General features: G+C 36.2%; 1 protein-coding gene across 4 annotated transcripts; it reads right to left on the bottom strand.

Moving 5' to 3' along the window:
* Positions 1-398: 398 nt before the first annotated feature.
* On the bottom strand, positions 399-19,247 carry zfand6 (zinc finger, AN1-type domain 6). Of its 4 annotated transcripts, none has more exons than XM_052137182.1 (7): positions 17,300-17,336; positions 10,415-10,562; positions 9,506-9,575; positions 6,207-6,319; positions 4,635-4,787; positions 4,392-4,490; positions 399-1,523 (listed from the first exon to the last, which is right to left on the bottom strand). In XM_052137182.1, the coding sequence occupies exons 2-7, from the start codon at positions 10,557-10,559 to the stop codon at positions 1,375-1,377; spliced, it is 729 nt and encodes a 242-aa protein (XP_051993142.1). In that variant the 5' UTR covers positions 10,560-10,562; positions 17,300-17,336; the 3' UTR covers positions 399-1,374. The 4 variants fall into 4 exon arrangements, with proteins under 4 accessions (XP_051993142.1, XP_051993133.1, XP_051993119.1 ...); XM_052137173.1 differs by lacking the exon at positions 17,300-17,336 and adding an exon at positions 16,961-17,198 and having other exon boundaries at positions 400-1,523; XM_052137159.1 differs by lacking the exon at positions 17,300-17,336 and adding an exon at positions 19,111-19,247 and having other exon boundaries at positions 401-1,523.
* Between the last annotated feature and the right edge of the window lie 1,564 nt (positions 19,248-20,811).

Raw genomic sequence — 20,811 nt, 5'->3', positions numbered from 1 at the left:
GCGTATTTTTTTTCCATACTCATGTTAACAGGATAGAGCTTTTACACTGCACGCGGATGCAGTCCGTCGATCCGTTCTATTTTCGCTGTGCTGCGCCGCACTGAATTAAAGTGGCAGCGCATTGTTAACATTAAAATAGACATAGATTGACAATAAACTGTAATAATTTCATCATATACGCATAATTTCAGTTAATGTGTTCTGCAGTTACTAAATTACAGGGACAAGAAAAACAAAAAAGTATGATTATAGTATGAAATGCCATCATATATGATTTTTGTTTTTACTCCCCCAAAAAAAAAGACAGAGTGAACCCAAATGCGTCTCAGCCTGCTCCTGTACCGTATATGCACTGCAAACGGCGTATGTGTGAAACGGGCGGAAGTAGTTTTAGGAGTTGGAGTCACCTGATGGTCTAGTTTAAGTCAAACAAAGTCATACACCCCCACCTCCTTTAATTACAACTTAACTACAATTTTGCCAACTCGGTTTTGAAAAAAATATCTTCCTGCAACATATTAAGTAGCCTAATTTGGCGGGAAACCTGCAGACTTGGCAACACTTTCAGATAGTAAACAGAAGCATGTAATATGTAAATTAGCATTTATTCCAGTCTTGTATTAAAATCAGTCATATTTCAATTATCTCAGAGCTCAGATTCCAAAGCAAGTGTTTTATAAAGAATTTGACTAATAAGAGATATTATAGCAAGATGAATTGATTCACTATACCCCTTGCTACAGTGTGATTTGTCATTTTATTGAACATGAATGCAGTGAACACACAAACATAAATACAACTTTCACTCATAAATGAAATATATAAATAAAACTTTCACTCATATATGAACAATAAAAAAAGTAATCACAGTCTGTAGTGAAGTGCAAAAAATTTGTTAATTTGGAGAAATCAGTCACACATGCATAATCATTTGTATATTTGAAATGACTTGTATGAGCCCCTTTATTTGAAATAAGGATGAAAAGGACCTTTTTTAAAAGTAAATATTTGTAATTGTATTGCTTATACTCCTGATTTCAAGAAAAACAACAACAACAAAAAAAACGATAGCAAAATTTGGCCATGGTTTTAAATGCAAGATTTGCACAATGCACAGCCACCCAAGTTGTTGCAGTATATCAGAAAAAAAAAAAAAACGAATTTAGAGAATTAACCTATTTTTGCAATTATATAAATATTTAGTAGTTGACAAACCACAGTATTTTTTTAGTAAATATATTTGAGAGGTAAAATAAAACAAAAAAGGCACTAAACAAACTTGCGTAGATGTGGTTAATTGTGGCATATACAATTTTAAGGGTCTAAAAAAAGGTGTTGGGAAGGGAGGGCCAAAACATCTTTGCAATCCACAGCTCAAATTTTCTTGACTTTCTCCCCGATGATGAGAGGGTTTTCTTTCCTTATTTTTTCAGCTGCATCAGCCTTGTAATCAAAACTACAGTTGTGAGTGTCAGAGTATCGGTGAGCGGTACAAAATATGTTTCCACATCTGCAGTCGAAGCCTGTCAAGTAGAGACAAAAGACATTAACTCAAATCTAAAAAGAAATCTTAAGGGATAGTTCATCCAAAAAATAAAAACTCATCATTTACTCACACTCATGCCATCCCAGATGTGGTTGACTTTCTTCTGCAGAACACAAATTATGATTTTTAGAAGAATATTTCAGCTTTGTGGGTCCATACAATGCAAGTTAATGGTGGCAAGAACTTTTAATCCGCAAAAACCACAAAGTGAGAACAAAAGTAATCCATAAAACAGGAGTGGTTTAATCCATGTCTACTGAAGAGATTGGATAGGTGTGGGTGAGAAACAGATAGATATTTAAGTCTATTTTTTCCTAAAAAAGTCCACTTTCACTTCCACATTCCTTTTTTTTTGTTTTGGTAATTAGAATTTGTGCACTTGCCACCTACTGGTCGAGGCTGGTCAAAGGTGGAGATTTATAGGGAAAAACAGGACTTAATTACAGATCTGTTTCTCACCCACACATAACATATCACTTCTAACTGATGGATTTACCCACTGGAGTAAAATGAATTATTTTTTATGCTGACTTTGTGATTTTTGGAATTTCAAAGTTCTGGTCTCCATTCACTTGCATTGTGAGGACCTACAGAGCAGATTTATTTTCCTAAAAATCTTTAATTTGTGTTCTGCAAAAGAAAGTCATACACATCCAGGATGGCATGAGTGCAAGTAATTGAGATAAATTTCATTTTGGGTGAACTATCCCTTTAAAATCTAATCTATTGCATGCAACACATTTCATTATACATACAGCAATAGAATTCCCAATAAAACATTTACTATAATCTTACATAGTCTCTACATTACATTACCGGCAAGGGCCGGTAACCTTTTTGACTTGGGAGTCCTGTTTTAATTTACCTTGTTAATGGCTGTGCCAATGTCTTCTACTTTTCAAATTCTAAAACTATTTCCAGGTTTAATTTATATTCTGAATCAGACTCAAGATTTTTGAACCCCACAGTGTTTATGTTAACTCTTTTAATCGTTCAATGTAGTTTTGAGAGTCACCGTCATTGTGGTTTAAGGAAGGTGAATGCTGGGTTGAAAATCTCAAGGATTGATAGTGTCTTCTTATTTACGTCATGTGTTGTTCTGAAAGCAAAAAACAACAAATAAAAAACGAATATGTAGGCGGTCATCCTCAACGTTTACTTGCGCGATTCATCTGAAGTAAAAGCTGAATTTTTCTGTGGAGCTGGCTCGTGATGTGCGAATGGCTTATTCTTACTGCGCTGATCTCAAGGCAAGTCAAACCACTCGGCTGCCATCTTTAGAATGCTCAGATGCAGGCTGGGCAGTTACTTTTTATGTAAACAAGCAGCATAAAAGTAAAGCTCCAATCTACTTGAATGGGGAAAAGACCAGAATCTCTAAATCAGTTGGTCAAGAATACAATCAAGGAACATTTTTACAATCAGCAGTAAAATCGGACAATGATGGCATCATAACTTGTTCTTCTTTAGCCAGACTATGCTAAAAAAACCTCACACTTTTACACATACATGTACAATTCAGCTAATGTGCATGTGCAATCTCGAGTTGTCGGACAGGTAATTTCTGTATCTAAAAGGTGAGTATAGAGCGGCGGAGGGCGGGGCCGGAACAACGCATGCCCGATCCCCAATCAGCCTGATGGCGGCGCGCGAGGGATAAAGGCGGCCGGGACGACGTTCGAGAGAGAGAGAATTAAAGGCAGCTGCTCTGTGTGTTTATGTTTGTGTGTGTTTTGGATCAGTTTATTATTAAAACCATTATTTATATTGTCAAGCCGATTCTCGCCTCCTCCATTCCTTTAACCCGCTTTAAACTGACTCTTTTACCTGTAAGTTGGGTCTTCCTTTTCAACACCAGTTCGCTGTTCCCATTTCTCCCATTCATTTAAATACAAGTAGTCAGTCTCTGGCTATATAGTCTCTTCTATACCGGAGTGTAGTCACACATAGTTTTTAGCTTTCCCTTTAGCAAAAAAAAATCCTTTCCTTTATCATGAGGAACATCAACAATGTGAAGGCTGTGCCTTCTTAGAAACCTTCTTTTGGCCAAAATCTTCATGTATCCTTTACTGAGAAGGCAGGAGAATGAAAAAGAAATGTTGATTATAGATATATTTGATTCAATACTGAATAATATCGATAAAAATAGTTCACTCTATCTGACTAATTCACCCAATATGTGTGTATGCTATGCATTTTCATGCTCATGCTGTGTTAGCATAGCTACATGCCAACACCAAACCATGAAACCACAAGGAGAGTCTCCAGAGTGCTTCGAATGAGAAGACCTTATTATATGATGCAGGTTGCTGGCAATGCAGGCAGCTGCTGTTGTAGGCAGTAGACAGCAAGGTAGCTCACAAGGTCACTATGAATGGAGTCATAGTCTTCAAGCAATGTGTATACCTGTATATGGCCTATATATTTTGACAGTTTGAACATTAGGGATACCCAAGTGTCTCTCTCTGTCTCTGTCTCTGTCTCTGTCTCTCTCTCTCTCTCTCTCACACACACACACACACAGAGTATGAATTTAATTTAAATAGATGACAAAATATCACAATAAGTAGCCTTTCTCAGAACTAAAATCACTTTTCTTCACCATTTTTATAATTACTTGTAACCGACTTGTGTCTTTAAGTTGATGTATGAAGTCAGTTCCCCATGTTCACACAGGTGTTCCAGCAGAGTAACCACAAGTGTAGTTTATCACATTAACTACAGACATGTTTTTCTATTTTTTAACCACCAGAATAATTTTGTTGGTGCTATAGTTCTTAAAAATAAATACCACTTGCTATGATATTTTGTTATAAAATATACATAGATAGTAATTTTTACATACCAGTGAGCCCCACTTTCTTGCGACATGTGAAGCAGCGGTTCTTCTTGGGTTTGGACTGTTCTGGTACATCAGAAGCCTGCTCTGAGACGGCATCTGATTCTGAGGTTGTTACAGAGATGTCAAACATTTAGAAATGCTGCAAACATGAAGAAAATCTTGGACTTTGGTTTAAAACGGAAACTTTCCCCTCATTGTTCCCTCATTAATAAAATCTGAGATAGATTTTCTGATTGCAGTACTCACCAGACAGTTGAAAGTCTACTTGCAGAGAAGTTTCTTCTAGTTTTCTCTTTCCTCTTGATATGCTGTACTCCACTGAGATACCTGCTGTAAGCAGCTGGTCTGTGCTAGCTTTCTCCTGAATGTTTCTTGTCAATTTGCTACTTGACACTTCATCTGCACATCCAAACAAACACACCATGTCAGCGTACGACATTAAAATCCGGTTAAAATGCTATTTTAAAATCGCAAAAATACAAATGAGGTCCTTTTTATTTTCCAACAATTCTAAATGACTTAGTTCTCATTTTCAGTTACATTCTGAAAATACATTTGTTTTTTTCGTGTTTACATTCCTTGAACCATTTTTAGTCCCTTGTTTTGATCCTTTTTTTTTTTCATCTCCATTGAAGACATGCCATCCGTTTTGGCTCTGCTGTTGTACCACTTCTCACAACAGTTTCTTAATGTTTTTTTTTTATTTAATTTGCTTCATTGTCTGAGAACACCACATGAAGTCCATTAATACAATCATCTCACACAAAAACAAAAACCTCCTCCCATTAGGCTCAAAGTTTTCTGTTCTATTCGGGTCAAAAAATACCCAGAAGAGTACAGTAGATATACAGCACTACCAAACATATACACTTTTGATTATAAACATGAACATTGACAGGCTTGTTTTTCCCGACTGAATAAACTTTTAAAGCAGTATTTTACGTGGAAAGTGCGCCACCTATTTCAATTGGGGTACTATTCTTTCCCAATAACTATACAGTAACCTCTTTATTTTGGGTGAGAATAGTTTACACATTGTAACTGTTTGAAACAAATACAGAATCACAGTTTATATTCTAAAAGATTATTTTTTCATGTCTCTACAGAATTTCATAGAGACTGAGGGATGGTCTCTTTTGACTTGGTCAAAAAGTAGGCAACCATTAAGCAATACAATAGCAACTGCCTTGCAATGCCCTATTAGCCACCCAAAAACACCCAGACATTGCATAAATATTAACAAGCTATCAAATTTTTTTGAACTTTTCTTACTTATTAATTGCTTTATAGAATACATAGGCATTTTGTCCAAATTCAAGATTAGTTTTTACAGTTCTTAAATCTCAAACAGGTCAAAAGTGACTCAAACAAAGAAGGATATATAAAGACCCTATGTAATCACTTGAGTACACTTTTGTTTTTTGTTTAGTTGAAACTGGACATATTGAAGGGCTCTAACTAACAATCAACAGCTCCACAGTTGCATTGGAAGGACAGCATACAATTTAAGTCTGAACTATTCTGCCCTTTGAAAAAAGAAGAAATAGGGCTTTTTAGAAAATGTAACAAGTGGAATGAGCACTGGCCTGGTTTCAAAGCAAAACAAAAATCACTTGAATATGGAAGGTGAGCAGTAGCCCTGTGGAGAGTTACAGCAACTAAAAAAAAAAAAAAAGGCTGCGGTCTGGTTGTTTGTATGGTGTTGGGCAGCACTTTTATCTTGTTCATAAAACATGACAGCCATGGCAATCTGCTCAGTGTCTAGTTGTGAAGCAGGGCATGACATGATAAACATATCAGAGAGAGATGGGAATGTACCTGGTTTTTCCTGTGTTTTCAGAGCTGCTTGAGCAACTCCTGAAGCTTCATCTTTATGCGCAGCTGCTGCTGGTGTTGACAAAATCTGACTGGAAAGGATGCTGAGAGAAGATCTATGTTATTTAAGTAAAATGACAGTCTGAATCAATGTCATGTATAAACAGGTTTAAAGTTTATCCCAAACATATAAAGGGGTCATATTTGTTTACATATATATATATATATATATATACACACATACAGGTGAAACTCGAAAAATTAGAATATCGTGCAAAAGTTCATTAATTTCAGTAATTCAACTTAAAAGGTGAAACTAATATATTATATAGACTCATTACAAGCAAAGTAAGATATTTCAAGCCTTTATTTGATATAATTTTGATGATTATGGCTTACAGCTTATGAAAACCCCAAATTCAGAATCTCAGAAAATTAGAATATTACATGAAATCAATAAAAAAAAGGATTTTAAATACAGAAATGTCGGCCCTCTGAAAAGTATAATCATGCATATGTACCCAGTACTTGGTTTGGGCCCCTTTTGCATTAATTACTGCCTCAATGCGGTGTGGCATGGATACTATCAGCCTGTGGCACTGCTGAGGTGTTATGGAAGACCAAGATGCTTCAATAGCAGCCTTCAGCTCTTCTGCATTGTTTGGTCTCATGTCTCTCATCTTTCTCTTGGCAATGCCCCATAGATTCTCTATGGGGTTCAGGTCAGGCGAGTTTGCTGGCCAATCAAGCACAGTAATACCATGGTCATTGAACCAGGTTTTGGTACTTTTGGCAGTGTGGGCAGGTGCCAAGTCCTGCTGGAAAAAAGTCAGCATCTCCATAAAGCTTGTCTGCTGAAGGAAGCTTGAAGTGCTCTAAAATGTCCCGGTAGACAGCTGCGTTGACTCTGGACTTAATTAAGCACAGTGGACCAACACCAGCCGATGACATGGCTCCCCAAACCAACACAGACTGTGGAAACTTCACACTGGACTTCAAGCATCTTGGATTGTGTGCCTCTCCATTCTTCCTCCAGACTCTGGGACCTTGGTTTCCAAATGAGATGCAAAATTTGCTCTCATCAGAAAAGAGGACTTTGGACCACTGAGCAACAGACCAGTTCTTTTTTTCTTTAGCCCAGGTAAGACGTTTGACATTTGAAGCCCATGTCCAGGACCCGCCTGTGTGTGGTGGCTCTTGATGCAGTAACTCCAGCCTCAGTCCACTCCTTGTGAAGCTCCCCACACATTTGAATGGCTTTTTCCTGACAAACCTCTCCAGGCTACGGTCATCCCTGCTGCTTGTGCACCTTTTTCTTCCACACTTTTCCCTTCCACTTAACTTTCTATTAATGTGCTTTGATACAGCACTTTGAGAACATCCAACTTCTTTTGCAATTACCTTTTGAGGCTTTCCCTCCTTGTGGAGGGTGTCAATGATGGTTTTCTGCACAACTGTCAGGTCAGCAGTCTTCCCCATAATTGTGAATTCAACTGAACCAGACTGAGAGACCATTTAAAGGCTCAGGAACCCTTTGCAGGTGTTTAGCTGATTAGAGTGTGACACTTTGAGCCTACAATACTGAACCTTTTCACAATATTCTAATTTTCTGAGATTCTGAATTTGGGGTTTTCATAAGCTGTAAGCCATAATCATCAAAATTATATCAAATAAAGGCTTGAAATATCTTACTTTGCTTGTAATGAGTCTATATAATATATTAGTTTCACCTTTTAAGTTGAATTACTGAAATTAATGAACTTTTGCACGATATTCAAATTTTTCGAGTTTCACCTGTATAATATATATATATATATTTTAAATACAGTATGTTCTATATAAAGTATAATCTTTAAATAGAACATACTGTATTTCACAAAGTAAAGCTCCCTTGCCAGACCAGGTACAGTGGGAAAAACTAGGGATGCACCAATACCATTTTTTTAAAGACCCAGTTTCCCGTTTACAAAATACATCCCTATCCACCATTGGCTGGCAAAACAGCCTGGCCCTAAACTAACGCCATTAACTTCTGGCATAACCATCGGTCTACTCAAACAAACAGAGATATTTCGAAAGCGCCAAAAAGACACAGTAATTACACTCTTCAGAAAGTCAATCTATGATTTACATTCACCGGCCACTTTATAAAGTACACCTGTACATCTACTTATTCATGCAATTATCTAATCAGCCAATCATCTGGCAGCAGTGCAATGCATAAAATCATGCAGATACGGGTCAGGAGCTTCAGTTAATGTTCACATCAAACATCAGAATGGGGGAATATGTGAGCTCAGGGATTTTGACCTTGGCATGAGTATTTCCGTAACTGCTGATTTTCACAAACAAGTCTATAGAGTGTTAAAAGAATGGTGCGAAAAACAAAAAACATCCTACTAACGACAGTTCTGTGGGTAAAATGGCTAGTTAATGACAGAGGTCAGAGGAGAATAGCCAGACTAGTACAAGCTGACAGGAAGGTTACAGTAACCCAAATAACTACACGGTACAACAGTGCAATGCAAAAAATCATTTCTGAAAATACAGTACATCCAACATTGAACTGGATGGGCAGCAGCAGCCTCAGCTTTCTGTTCTTGGCTGACAGAAGTGGAACCCGACATGGTCTTCTGCTGTTGTAGCCCAGATGCCTCAAGGTTCAACGTGTTATGCATTTAGAGATGCTATTTTGCTCACTACAATTGTCCAGAGTTACCGTAGCCTTTCTGTCAGCTCGAGCCAGTCTGGCCATTCATCTGCAGAACTGCCACTCGCTGGATGTTTTTGCCACCATTCTGAGTAAATTCTAGAGACTGTTGTGCGTGAAAATCCCAGGAGATCAGCAGTTACAGAAATACTCAAACCCACCTGTCTGGCATCAACAATCATGCCACAGTCGAAAATCACTGCGATCACAACTTTTTTCCATTCTGATGGTTGATGTGAACATTAACCAGAGCTCCTGACCGGCATGTTTTTTTTTGCATTGCACTGCTGCCACATGATTGGCTGATTATATAATTGCATGGTGTACCTAATAAAGTGGTCGGTGAGTGTATTTAAAGTTGTCTCTGCACATAAAAATGGGATAAAAGAAAGTAACACAGACTAACATTAAAAGTGGATTTAACTTTTAAGAGGGAAATGTTACAAAAGTGTAACTGGCCCCTTTAGGATAATTAAAGAGACATCTTTATAAACACTTATAACTATACATAAATAAACAGTCTGTGGAATTGCCAGAACTTATGCAATTGCTATGAAAAATTATGGCAGGCTGGTAAAGAGGATGATGATACCTGTGTTGTTCATGCTGTGACGTCGATTGTACCGTCATAGTTTCTCCAATATTGCTTTTGCTAGAAGACACTGCAGGCAATGATAGAGTAGGAAATTCAAAATGTCAACACTTCCATTTTAACTTCTTACACTTCAGAACTGATAAAATGAACATAGCAAGTGTTTGTTTTTTACTCATTGTTCAGATGTAAAAGCTCAAGTATATGGACGATAAAACAGCCAGCACTCACTTGTAATGTTTAGTTGATTTAAAAAAAAATCTGAATTGTGAGAGACAGACATGGTGCAGTGTCCATCAATGTTCAACACTCAATTTTTCAGTGTAAAGCAATTATTTGTTTTGGTTCAGAAAGAAAGTGAATTTTATGCTGTTGAGAAATTACCAAATTAAAGCCAATCAGAATGCTTTTGAAATTCCAGCTACGTGAGGCAAGATTTTAAATCAATGATGAACTGTGGGCAGTGCTAAGCAGTACCACACAAAATGCACATGTCTTTTGTTGAGGCCAGTTTAAACTATCAGCCCATATTTGTGCGTTATCTGCATCAGGCAATCATGGAGCAGATTAACAGAAATTGTCAATAAAATAAATAAATAAACAAACATCTTCAGACCACTTTGTCAACAGATGAAAATTTGGGAGTAAATAGCATATAATGCACATTTAAGTTTAGATATTGTGTACTTCTCACTTGTTATCAGTAAATTGTATTAGTTTTTACCAGTATCCGTATTTAAAACTGAATGATGCACTCTGACAGCTATTAAATTAACAGAGAAAAAACTTGATGCCTTTAAGGGGCCTTTATACAACTATGTACCTTCCCCCCCACGGCCCCAAAATAAAACACAGCATTTGCCAAAACAGAACAGCTGTAAATTAGTCTTTGGTTTGTGTCTGCCTCACCTGGGTCACTGGATCTGCCACTGTTGTTCTGTCGCTGTAAGGAATCTTTGTAGCACACTGAGCACATGCCATTATTACGCGGGTTCCCGTAGAACCCACAACCGTTCGCACAGAGCACTTGGGTCTGGTTGGTCTCCTGAGCCATTTCCTTCATGTGGAGAGAGCATAGAAAAACATTAATTAAAATGTGACATGTTTGGTAAAAAGGTTTTTTAAACAATGTTTTAGTTCACAAAGGAAAATTCTCTCATTATGTCATTCCAGACCTATATGCTGTTATTTTTTTATGAAACACACAAGGAAAATCTTCATGCTGCTCTTTTCCATACAATTGGACAACATACAGTACACACAGAAATCCCAATAAAAGTAATAGCCTTGTTCATAAAATGTGTGTGCTGTAAGTCATCAGAGGCCATACAATAGTTTTGGGTGAGAAACAGACTAAAACTGAAGGTGTTACTTACTGATAATATTCGCCTGTAGCGAAAATTGTAACTATTATTCACTGTCAGATAAAATAAATTGCACATCAATGCTTCACACCAGGTTTGATGTCATTGGCAGCAAAATGCCATTGGTTCTCATGTGTCCTAACCTAGCAGTATGTGATTGTTTGAAAAAGGAGGATGAGCCAGAGGGGAGAATTTGTAGTAAACAATGACTTACATTTTGGTCTATGACTTCAGAAGACTTATATAGAGCACAAGTCCTACTTTTAAGGTGCTTCAAAAGGTATTTTTTTTGGAACTTGACAGCTGTGGTGACAATGACCTGTTGTTGTATTGAACAGAGCAGTGGGAGAAACAAATCTGCTTTTGTATACTACAGAAAATAAAGCATTTATAGGTTAAGAATGACTTTGGGAGAGTGAAATGACAATTTCGGTTTTAAGTGAAAAATTCTTCTGATATACTGACTTACACAAATGTCACACTAGAACAGCAATTTTGACATCATAATCCCGAGTTTTAGGGTGCTGAATTAGTCAAGTGAATGCATAATTGACAAATGTATGGTCTGTTGCACATATAAAGAGCTTAGAGGATACAATCTGTGCTTTAGACCACTGAGTGTACGACTAAATTATGCTTTATGCAGATGATTGTTTGTTGTGTTATGGAGTGAATAAGACACTTATCTTGTCTTCCTCTGTCATGTTCTAACTGTCTCTCTCTGCACCTGCCTGTAAGGGTCTTCCTCTCTGACTATGTGTGCATCTCTCTCAGACTACCATAAATGAACAATCCTCACTGTGCATAAGGTTGGGAGAAAAGATCTAATTAAACCCTTATCAAAAAAAAATATATAAAAATAAATAAAAACAGTAGTAAACTAGCATAATAAAGCATAAGAAACAAATATGTTCAGAGGTGTTGCATGTAGCATAGAATTGCTCCACAAAGATACTATGCCCCCTGTTCACACCTGTTAACATCAGTTTTGGGTAACCCAATGACAAGTGGTTAGTGCTTAATACAGGTGCCTTGTGTAAACACTAAACGCCACACTCATGGCAAAACTCTTCTTCATTCTTTGCTTAGAGCCATAAAGAAGTTTAAAACAGTTGAGCATTGGCATACTCTTTGAAAACATACAAAGATCTGCCCCACTGCTGAGGGAGGCGTTGGTACATTTAAATATGAGGTCTACATGTAAAACATCAACAAATCTGACATTAAAATGTTTTTTTAATTACTTAATGCCTCATTCTAGGAGTGTAATGTGTAATTTGTAATGTTTACCTTTTGCATTCATGGTGCTAATGCTCAAATGCTATATGAGGATATAACATGCGCTGATTACACTCTTTTATACCATTGCAAAGATGGGTGTATAAAGGAGTGTTAATGGGCAAAATACAGACAAAAGATTTATTTAGGAAGATGTGTGAATGGCATTTGGCTGCAGATGGCACCTTACTGAAGCAGCATATCAAAATGTTTTTTTATTTGTTTAAAATTTCAAGTGAATAGGAACATAAAAATATTTGAGTACATGAGATTCCTTTTGTAGACAATTTTTTGCAGGGTCCATAATGGATCCTGACAACAGCGAAGGACTGCACAACTAATCTGTTTATTGACCAATGCAGTAAATCAAGGGTTGCAAACTTCATTACTGGATCCTTTAAATAAGGCTCTGAGTGAACATACTTTCCCAAAAAACATAAAACTTATCCAGACGTGTTGTTGATACTGAGCCTCTATGCGAAAGAGGTGATTAAAGTATTTTAAATGCTCACAATTATTTTGTATTACAGCGGAAAGATCTGGAATATTGGATCGCTCCTTTATCTATGAAGCCATTCATTGAATCTGTCTGCGTGACCTGCAGAGAAGGTAAGGATTTATTTTTTTTATCATAAAAATACTTTTCTTGTCTGTTTCTGCTACTCTGACTATTTGGCATTTTGATACTGCAGATACTGTTGACTTTTGTGACAAATTGCTTATGTTCCTCATTTATAAGTCGTTATGGATAAAAGCATCAGCTATGACTAAATGTAATAGTAAAAGACTTGTGCAACTTATATAATAATAATGGGAACAATTTATAGTCTACCTCTCAAACTTACAATTAGTTGGCATAGATTTCAGTCATATGCCAACTATTAGTTGCTTTTTAATAAAAGCATGGTCCACATTTTAATAATACCATTTTATGACAATCTTGTTAACATTAGTAACGTTAATCATGTTAGTCACTATGAATGAAGCATCTCCTGCAGTTGTTTTGAATGAGTTTGACAACTAGTAGGAAATGTTCAAGGGACAAAGACTTCACTTCCATAAACCAAGGAATAGTCCTTGAAATTGCCTAAAGGACCTTGATTACAATAACAATTAGCATTCTGTTTAAAACGTCATATTTGTGGCAAAATTAAAAGGACAAATTGTGCTGACATGAGTAACACACTGATATAGTGACTTCTGCAGTAATGAAATCTGAGACTCTCCCTAACCTAAAATCTTTTGACAATGTTCCAAACAAATGCCACTAAACAATCAAAGCTGCTTCAGAACAATTAAATTACCCAAAACTGTTTGGCTAGAGTCAAATAAGCTGCTCACAAGTTTCTTTCCTGTGACTGAGTTATAAACTGCCAAAGCACAAGATCAACAGTTGAGCTACTGAGACTCGATATCAGTCAAGCTCTAAAGCTGGCATCAACTTAGCCAATTTTTCCAGCAATTTACATGTGTAACCTTCATTTACACAATCGCCAGCCAGTAGGTGAAAGACGAAGCGCACATAGTGTCCGCTGGCAGAAGGACATTAATCCCTTGACCGACAGGACTCCCTGCTGAGTTAATGGCTCTGAGAACTGGAAAACCAGATCAAACTTGTTAGGAAAAATCATTCTGCTGCTGGGCCAGGCTCTAGCAGTCTCGTCAAGTGACCATTGAGTCTCTTTTAGTGAAGACTTGACCTTGTGATGAATTGTTTTTTTTATCAGCAATTGCACTCGCAACTGCACATCATCACAAACACTAACTGCAATCCATTGTGATTCTGACTCCAAGTGTTTTCACTGGGGTTCTCCAACACTAAATGATAACATAACATAAGCATTCTACCGCAACAGATCACTCAGATCATTAGGATCACATCAGCTAGAAATACCAAGGGTTCACTCTAAGCAAGGAGAGTCTGCTTTTAGCTTTTATGCCAGCCGCAGCTGGAACCAGCTTCCAGAAGAGATCAGATGTGCTCCTACAGTAGTCACATTCAAATTCAGACTCAAAACACATCTGTTTAGCTGTGCATTTACTGAATGAGCACTGTGCCACTGTGTGTCCGACTGTTTGTACTGTATTTTATTTTATTTTATTCTAAACTGTTTCAATTATTCTTATTTTTTTATTCTTATTTTAATCTGAAATGTGTATGAAATGTGCTATATAAATAAACTTGCCTTGCCTTGTCTTGCAAGGCTCAAAGGCTCAAAGAGATAAATTCACAAATCACACACATTCACAGGCTAAAGTTACTCCATGAACTGCATCCTAAATCACTCTACTACAATATTTTTTGCTCATGCAGTACTCCTGTTGTTATTTCGGCGAGTTCCAAGTGACATGGAGAAAGAGTTGGGGAGTCGGTATGTCAGCCACCCCTCCACCATTCTAAATCGGCAAGTGTGTCATACCTCTGACTGAAGAAAGGGAGATCTCTGTAAAAAAAGTGGGTGTAAGAAAATAGAGTTGATTGGAGTCTGCTAGTATAAAGCCAGCTTAAGCAAAAGGATCACTACTTTGACTCTTGAATTGAACAGACTGAGCAAGAAACCAAGAGCAATCTACAATTTCAATGGAATTTCCATTTGAAAAATTGTCAAAATGTATCATTTATTTTATTATAATTAATCATTTTCTTTTTTCTCATTTAATTCAAGATCACACTAAATAATACTTTTCTCAATTCTTACCTCTAGTTTCATTCAGTCTAATTGATTTTTAAAGTATGTATCCTACATTATGACCCTTCTCTTCAGTCACTTGATTCCTAGGAAGACGTGATGCAAACAATAGCCAAATTACAGCCGAATGGGAGAAAACTGAGAAAATATGCCCATCGAACATAGTTTTCGGATGATGTGATAATCTAAAAATGCCATTAACTGCCTGGCCAATGAAATGGTCTATCACAAATACAGTGTAAAATACATTTTCACTTAGGGGTGTGCTCACTTTTGTTGCCAGAGGTTTAGACATTAATGGCTGTGTGTTGAGTTATTTTGAGGGGACAGCAAATTTACATTGTTATACAAGCTGTACACTCACTACTTTACATTGTAGCAAAGTGTCATTTCTTCAGTGTTGTCAGATGCAAAGATATAATCAAATATTTACAAAAATGTGATGGGTGTACTCACTTTTGTGAGATACTGTATATAAAGTTTCAGCACTAAATAGTACTTTTGCTTTGCATGATCTTATTGATATAGACACTGTCCATAGCCCTTTAACCTCATTTATAAAAGTGTCATGACCAGAAAGATACAATCACGTTTAGGACAAGTCATAGCTGAAGTCATGCTTGTGGTGCTGTTTAAGCAGTTACCTTAAAGAAAAAAAATATTGATTTGAACAGTTTGTGATACAAAAAATGCCAACTCTTCTGAGCCCCTAAGGGGACATGGTGGGGAGAACAAATGAGTATGGAGGGGAAAAAAAATCATCAATGCTTTTGCGTTCTCTTGCAAACCATTTGCAGCGGTCCCCTGAGAAATGTTCATTCGCTTGCAAATTGCTTAATTGCAAATAATCAAAGCTTCTAGTTTCGCTTGCAAAACGTTGCGTTCTCTCACAACTTATGATTTCATATATGCATTCCGTCACTTCAATGCTCAGCAGACTATTGCATTTGCGAGAGATGTGTCGAGATGACAGGTGCCAGTTTTTTGTAGAAGTATTGTATCACGTAAGAAAAGTGTGAAGATATGGTGACTCTTTCTGTATTTTATCATTACACCTTATATAAATCTGATATATTGCAATATTTAAAACACATATGAAATATATGTTCATATATAGAGTTTACTAATATAAAAATGTAAATAATTGTACTGTACATATATACAACATATTTTAAAATACTACAAAAATGACAGTTTTCAGATATGTAACATTCTTTACCAAATCCTTCTGGAATTTTAATATGTACATATATGCTTGATATATAAAAATATTTAGAAAGCCATATATCAGATTTGAGCCCAATACCTTTCAGCCCTCCGAAGCTCTCATAGTGGAAGTATTAGAAGGGATTAGTGCAGAGGGATATTCACTTCCGAGTTGTTCTTGACAAAAGCTAATCTTACTGTCCTTTATTATGTAAAATCTGTCTATATATTAACTAAGAGACTTGACATGACTTTCATTGTAATTAAGAAATGTTAGGCATATTTATGGAGGGAAAAACACCACCATCACCACAACAACAATTATAGGCCTAATAATAATAATAATAATAATAATAATAATAATATGCAATTTCCATGTTTTCACTACAAATAACAACATAGCAAATCTTTACAATTTAGGGATAATGCTTTGTGCATACCAATTATAATTGCCTTAGGGCTGCTCTTTTCATTACACAGCTGAAACCTCTCATGAAAACACGAATTTTGTGAGAGAACGCAAAAGTTTATCGGGAAAATACATAATGTTTTGCAAGAGAATGCAAAAGCATCGATTTTGTTCCCTCCTATTGCAACAATGTCCTGTTTGTGACTCTATAAAAGTCAACAGCCATATGTTGTTTGGTACCCTCTTTAGGACCACGCTATTTAGCCCATGAAAACGATACATATGATTGTAAAAAATGTATGTAAACAGAAGATTAACAACTTAATACAACTATGATTTGTTGCAATTTAATCTGAGCAATGGTGCATCTTAGTTTTCAAGCTAACTTGCACTATTTACAGTGTGTCCATTGTTTTTCATACAGTAACAATGAAATCATCATATAGCAGCTGATTTCATCGTAAAATCGTGCCACAGTCCGATGCATTGAGAAGTATACCCTCCTTACCTGTGTAATCGTCTTTGCTACCACCTCAATGTTTATCTTCAACTCAACGTCGACTCACTGTCAGTTTAAATGAAAGCTAGACGTAATCACGCCCACTGAAGCGCTATTGGTGGCGTTCCGCAAACCACGCCCACACATCACGGTACAATAAAGAAAAAATAACCACACAGAAACGGTAAACAAGCACAGCGTTTGATCGATGTCATTTTCGTTTAATTTGAATATATTACTCATTATCAACTGCTAAGAGCGAATGTTTGCAATGTATTTGAAAAATATAAACAGTTTAACTCTCAACACGACGATGGCATCTCCGTAATGATAAAAACAACTTCTTACATGTCGGTGTTATGGAACAACTGGGGATCATGTTAACTGGGGATGTGCGCGTGCATGTGAATACATTTACTTGCCTTTTCAGCAGATTCGTTCAATGTGAATGGTCAATGAGTAACGAAAAATGGTTGTGCACATAAAAAAAAAAATCAATTTGACACAATTTATTAGGTTTCAACGGTTTCACAGGGTAACATCTGGTTTCTCCTGTTAACGTGGGACATTGGTTTGAATGGGAACTGGCGATTACGCTTGTCAAGAGCAGTAAATTGCAAGTGGAACTCTTTACTTTGCAACACTAAAGCATCCGAGGATGAAATGTGTAAATAATAGGCATATACTCTGAAATTACATCAATTTATTACAAAAAATATAATAGTTTGATAAGTTTAAGAAGATTATAGTTTGAAAATAATAGAAAAGCCAGTTAGTCTTGCGGTAACCTGATTGTAACCATATGCATAGACCTATGGCATAGACCAGTAAACATCTGTCAATTTAATTTAATTAATATAATAATATTCTTTACTTTTCAAAGGTTCTGTGCATTACAATGTCTTATATGCATTTTATGATTACCCAAGAACTGCAATCTTGTTTTTGTGTGGAGAGAGCATGTGTACAAAGGCCAAAATGACCAATGATAAATGATCCTCTGAGAAAGCATGAGAAAGTTCTTCAGACACAATGTTTGTTTGGAAAAATATTCATATCTTAATATTTTATCTTGAATAATTTTGACAATTACAAAAAAAAAAAAAAGCCTGTAAATTCTAGACAGCGTAGTTTATAATTTTCTTCTCAGTAGGCTGTCAGATTCGGTTGAAATTTTTATAGATTTGTTTAAAACAATATAATAAATTGTGTCTGTGTTTAACGCAATTATTTTCAACAGACCTATTAAAAGTTCATCATAACCTGCAGCAAAGATACAATTACATTTGATGAACCAGGATCCTTAAGTGATGTATCAGCGTGATTTACCACTGAACTAACAAACAATCCAATTCTAACTAGCAGATATCTTTGTTCATTTTAATGGTAGGAGAAAGTTCCTCAAACTATCATGGTTAATTAAGACATTATTCATTATAAATATTTTTTTTTCAAGAATTTTATTGACACATATCAGCCTATGATGCTTAAGATTTACTGCTCTGAAAAGTGTAAACAGTTCCCATTTAAACCAATGTCCCACGTCAACATGGGAAACTAGACGTTATCCTGTGAAACCATTAAAATCGCTCTTAATGTGTCAAATACATTAAAACAGACATCGATGAAACAACACTGTTTAATAATGACACCAAAAAATAAATAAATTATATTGTGCAAAACGTCTTTTCTTTACTCATTGACAATTTACATTGAACGAATCTGCTTAAAAGGCAAGTAAAATTATTCACATGCACGCGCACATCCCCAGTTAAAATGATCCCCAGTTGGTCCATAACACCGGCGGAAGTTTCAATAGATGACAATGGCGTTTGTTTCATGAATTATTGCATGAACCTGTCATGTGAACTAGAAGCCAGTAATGGTTAAAAAAATAAATGGCCAACGTACAAGTAACTTTGGCACAACCAATCTTTAGTTTTCCAGCTCTCTGCTTAAACACATCCGTTGGTTTGCGACCCATTTAACAAACAAACACCCGGTCTTTCTACTCTCCATTATACCTTGATCGGCAAAACTAATGTGAAGCAACTTTGAACATGACGCTATCGAATGTGACATGTCTTGCTCTTGGCAAGATGGCAAAGAAATCACAAAATGTTGAAGCTGATACAATCGATAACACCTTATAAACTCACCTCCTGCTGACTTCTGATGTTTAACACTTTACAGACAGGTATCGCGTTGTTTAAAGTTTTATCCTCTGTGCTTTTTTTTTTATTGACTTGTACCATTAAAATGTTTGCGAAATGTTTTGTGCCAGGACAAGTTTCCCTTCCCCCACCAGAAACAGCCTGTTTGTTACTTTTTATACTCCAGCCCCCACTTTAACCTCGTCTATGACGTCATACAGGGTCGAATAGTTTTCAAGCGTTTTCAAAGTACTAGTCAGTATACAATAATGCCTTATAATCCATGTAATTGTTTAAAAAAAATACAAATAAAATAAAGACGTACATGAAACTGCTCTTTTGCACTCTGCTCCAAATGAATCTGCATTTAAAGGGATAGTTCACTCAAAATGGAAAATTCTCTCATTATTTACTCACCCTCATGATATGACAGGTGTGTATGATTTTTCTTTAGCAGAACACATTTGAAGAAAATGGAAAAATATCTTAGCTCATAGGTCCTAAAAATGCAAATGAATGGAGATTTCTCTTTTGAAGCTCCAAAAATCACAGACAATCAGCATAAATGTCATCAATATGATGGCGGTTAAATGAATGCCTTCTAAAGCAATACAGTCAATTTTGGTGCGAAAAAATATAAATATTTAAGACCCTTTTAACAATAAACCATCGCTTCCATTAAGTTTCATGAGAATTGTGTGGCATATTCACGTTGCCATGATACAGAGGTAATATAACTCACTCAGTGGAGACATCCAGGATAAGCACACAAACACACCAAAAAATATTAATATTTAAGTACTTTTAAACTATAAACCATTGCTTCCATTAGGCTTCACAAGAGGGTGGAGTCCAAGTGGTCTCTCGTGTGATGCATTTACGTTGCCATGATACAGATGTTATCTCTCGTTCTCCACTCGGTTGAGACATCCAAGATGAGCACACAAATGCACCATTGTGAGTAAAGAAACAGATAAATACAGATCTAAACCAAAACCAACCAAGCTACCGTACCGCATTCCTCCTTCTCACTTGTAAACAGCGCTGCTCTCCCGGCTGTGACGTACTTGCCTCAGTTCTCGCATGATTCAAATTCCAATGCGATTACATCACACGTGCGTACCACTGCAGAACGGAGGCATGATTTAGAGTATACAAAAAAAGAGCTTAAATATTTTTCTTTTTTGCACCAAAAGTGATCGTGGTGGTTTAAAAGACGTTAATTTAACAGCTGGTGTCATATTGATGACGTTTCTGCTGACTGTCTGTGATTTTTGGAGCTTCAAATGTTAAATCTTCGATCACTTTCATTTTAAGGACCTACTGAGCTTAGGTATTTTTCTATTTTTCTCCCAATGCGTTCTGTAAAGAAAGAAACACCTGGGATATCATGAGGTTGATTAAATAATGAGAGCATTTTAATTTTGGGGTGAACTAACCCTTTAATCTTTTTAGTCTATAAAGTATTCTGGAAAGACCAGGCAAATATCAAATTTAGTAACCAAGCCTAATGTATTTGAAAGATGAAATCAATATCCAAACAATCGTAATTTCTTTATAGCCTAATTAAGCTGCTGTTAAGTAGATAGCACTTTACAATAAGGTTAACATAACGTTTGTTAATGCATTAGGTATCATGAACTAACAATGGACACTATAATTATTTTTACAGTTTTATTAATCTTTGTTAATGTTAGTTAATAAAAA

This window comes from Xyrauchen texanus, chromosome 1 (assembly GCF_025860055.1).
Source record: "Xyrauchen texanus isolate HMW12.3.18 chromosome 1, RBS_HiC_50CHRs, whole genome shotgun sequence".
Lineage (NCBI taxonomy): Eukaryota > Metazoa > Chordata > Actinopteri > Cypriniformes > Catostomidae > Xyrauchen > Xyrauchen texanus.
Note: the sequence above shows the minus strand (reverse complement) of the source record. Positions and strands in the feature narration are given on the sequence as shown.

Bases quoted from the DNA above. Each gene is read 5' to 3' on its own strand.
- zfand6 (XM_052137159.1), bottom strand. From the start codon at position 19,206: ATGGTACAAGTCAATAAAAAAAAAAGCACAGAGGATAAAACTTTAAAC. The intron at 10,563-19,110 runs GTGAGTTTATAA...CTCCACATGAAG, and splicing joins ACATCAGAAGTCAGCAGGAG to GAAATGGCTCAGGAGACCAA. The intron at 4,788-6,206 runs GTACATTCCCAT...TTGGATGTGCAG, and splicing joins GAAAACACAGGAAAAACCAG to ATGAAGTGTCAAGTAGCAAA.